We start from the raw sequence: 2752 nt of genomic DNA on the forward strand, positions 1-2752 counted from the left end.
TTGCCCCAAGTCTCACTGTAGTTAATCAAAAGATTTCTCATGTATATCGAAACAGTGAGAGGCATCATTTCCGTCAAAGACTAACACAGTCTGATGACAAGCTGGGGGCAGCCCACAGCTTACTAACCCTAACCTGTACACATTGGTCACATGAGAGGAAACGGCAGGCACCAGAGGAAGCCCACAGGGAGAACACAAACTCTTTACAGAGGTGGAAATTTGACGCCGATCTGTGACTGCTGGCACTACATTACAGTCACTGCTATGCCCCTGCACTGCCCGCACCATAAAGAACCCCACTCAGTACTGGGGGGGGGGGGGGGGAGAAAAGGGGGTCACTGTGACTGGCTGCAAAATTTTAAATAATACCAGGTACTCCAGTTTCCTCCCACATTCCAAAGCAGTACTGGTTAGTAGGGTCTGCTAACTCAGCTTGTTCTCCCCTCCCTCCTCCTTACCCCTTCCTTTCCAGTCCTGAAGAAGGGCCTCAGCCCAAAACATCAACTGTTTATTCATTTCATAGATGCTGCCTGGCCTGCTGAGTTCCTCCAGCATTTTGTGTGCGCCAGCATCTGCAGAATCTCCTGTGGTTCAGGACAGTAGGTTAACTGGTCACATGGGTGCAAGGGATGGTATGGCTTGCTGTGCAGAAGGGCCAGTTACTGAGCTCTACCTCTAACTAAAATAAAACAAGATCAAATAAATTACAGGTTCACATATTTATATCCCATTAAAAATGCCAGTTTATTGAATGCAAAATGCACAGTATAAAAAATTGTTTACAGGGTAGCAGAACAGTACAATGATACAACTCTGCTGCACAGTAGCAAACTGAAGACCAACCATAGCTCCTACAAGGAGTAGCTGGCAGATCATTATCCAAGTCTATGGAGGCTGCTCTGCAGCCCAGCTCTCTCCTGCCTCACCAGGAGGGTCATAACGCAGGCTTGCGATATCGCTTTGGGCTCAGTTTCTCCTTGTTGTTCAGTTTCTGCAGATCCTTGCGCTGGGCTTGGGGCAATCGGGCTTCCTGCGTCCGCTCCTCTGCCTCGCCAGATGCGAACGGGGAGCACACCGTCTCCACCAGCCCCACCACCACCCCGAAGAACGCCAGCACCGTGCCAATCGCATAGATCTTCAGCATCTTCCTGTTGGGCCGTTGGCCCAGCATCTCCTGGGCAAAAGGGATCAACTCATTCATCGTCTCCATCAGGATTCTGGAATAAAATTCAAGGACATTGATAATCCTCAAACATCACAAAATTAAAAACCTAGTCCTTGTAACTGTCCTAAAACTCTGTACATTCCATCACAGGCACTAGCCTCCCCACCATTGAGAAAATCTTCAAGGTGTGTAACATCCATCATTAAGGACCCTCATCTCCTAGGACATGCCCTCTTCTCATTACTACTACCAGAGGGGATATAAGAGTCTGAAGACCCCCCAATTCAGTGATTCAGGAACATCTTCCCCTCTGCCATCTGATTTCCAAACAATGTGCACCCATGAACATCATCTCATTTTTTTTATATATAAAAAGTCTTTTGTATCTTAGTTATTTTCACGTTTCACACTGCACTGCAGTAGAACAGTGGAGGACAGAGATAAAGGTACTGCCAGACTCAGGTTCATGGACCAGGAACACAGAGGTACAGGGTGAGGGGGCAGAAAGAACCACCTCACTTGGTTGGTGCAACTGTAACAAAACCCAATTCCCCTCGGGATCAATAAAGTATGTCTGTCTATCTCCTGTGGTATCCACTCTTCCCTCACCAGATACCTCGGAACCAGACCAAGAGCGGGTCAGCTTCACTGCACCCACACCAAGGGGCCACCAAACAAAGGGTGTGCACAGTGAGGTGAAATTTCCACTGCCCACGTCTGAGTAACTGACCCTCTGGAGTGGGCTGGAGCCTTGTGATGGCAGTCTGCAAGGTACATGCCATTCAGTTCACCGTTCATACTATCAGCTGTCCATCTACACCAGCAATCTCATTTATTCTCCCAACTCACTGTCTCTCTCTCCCGTCTCTCCCCTCACTCCGGGAGGTGGGGGACCCCCGTAGTCACAGGGGGAGCCCACAGACTCCACCCCGACAGCGCCAGGGATGAGGACCGAACACGGGGCTCAGCACCACCCACTGCAAAGCGAGGGCGGCCCTTCAGCCCCTCAACCCATAGGTTCACCATCTCGGGGAGAAAGTAGGTCGGTCCCCGGAACCCTCACCCCAACGCTGGGATCTTGCTGTGCCTCCTGTGTGGATGGAGCGCGGGCTCACCTGCTCGATGCCTCGGACGAGTGCGGTGCGTCTGCGAGCCGGTAACGTTCCGCACACCAGTGGCTCCGAAGCCGCTGGTCCTTCCCGGCCCGGCATCGCTGCTTTTATACCGGGCAGCAGGGTCCGCGAGCGCGCGGCGGGAACGCCCAAGCTGACGCAATGCCCGCGCCTTGCACGTGCACGCTGTCTCGATCCCGCAGCTCCTCCCCCACCCCCACCCCCGGGCTCAGTCCCAGTGAGGAGGGGGTCAATCCCTCTCTCCCCGTGTGTCCTCACTCTCCCCCACTCCCTCAAGTCCATCTCCTACCCTCCTTTCCTCACCCTACCCTCTTCCTCTCCCTCAAGGTCCACCTCCCACCCTCATGCCCTCACCCTCCCCTCTCTCCCTCCCGCCAACTTCCTCTCCCTCAAGGTCCACCTCCCACCCTCCTTCCCTCACCCTCCCCACTCCCTCAAATCCATCTCCCATCCT

The 2752-nt window shown here is 53.0% G+C and overlaps 1 protein-coding gene across 1 annotated transcript; it reads right to left on the reverse strand.

The window, feature by feature from the left end:
* Window positions 1-690: 690 nt before the first annotated feature.
* On the reverse strand, window positions 691-2389 carry g0s2 (G0/G1 switch 2). Its single transcript, XM_072277826.1, has 2 exons — window positions 2281-2389; window positions 691-1217 (listed from the first exon to the last, which is right to left on the reverse strand). The coding sequence occupies exon 2, from the start codon at window positions 1208-1210 to the stop codon at window positions 935-937; it is 276 nt and encodes a 91-aa protein (XP_072133927.1). The 5' UTR covers window positions 1211-1217; window positions 2281-2389; the 3' UTR covers window positions 691-934.
* Between the last annotated feature and the right edge of the window lie 363 nt (window positions 2390-2752).

This window comes from Mobula birostris, chromosome 14 (genome assembly GCF_030028105.1).
Source record: "Mobula birostris isolate sMobBir1 chromosome 14, sMobBir1.hap1, whole genome shotgun sequence".
NCBI lineage: Eukaryota > Metazoa > Chordata > Chondrichthyes > Myliobatiformes > Myliobatidae > Mobula > Mobula birostris.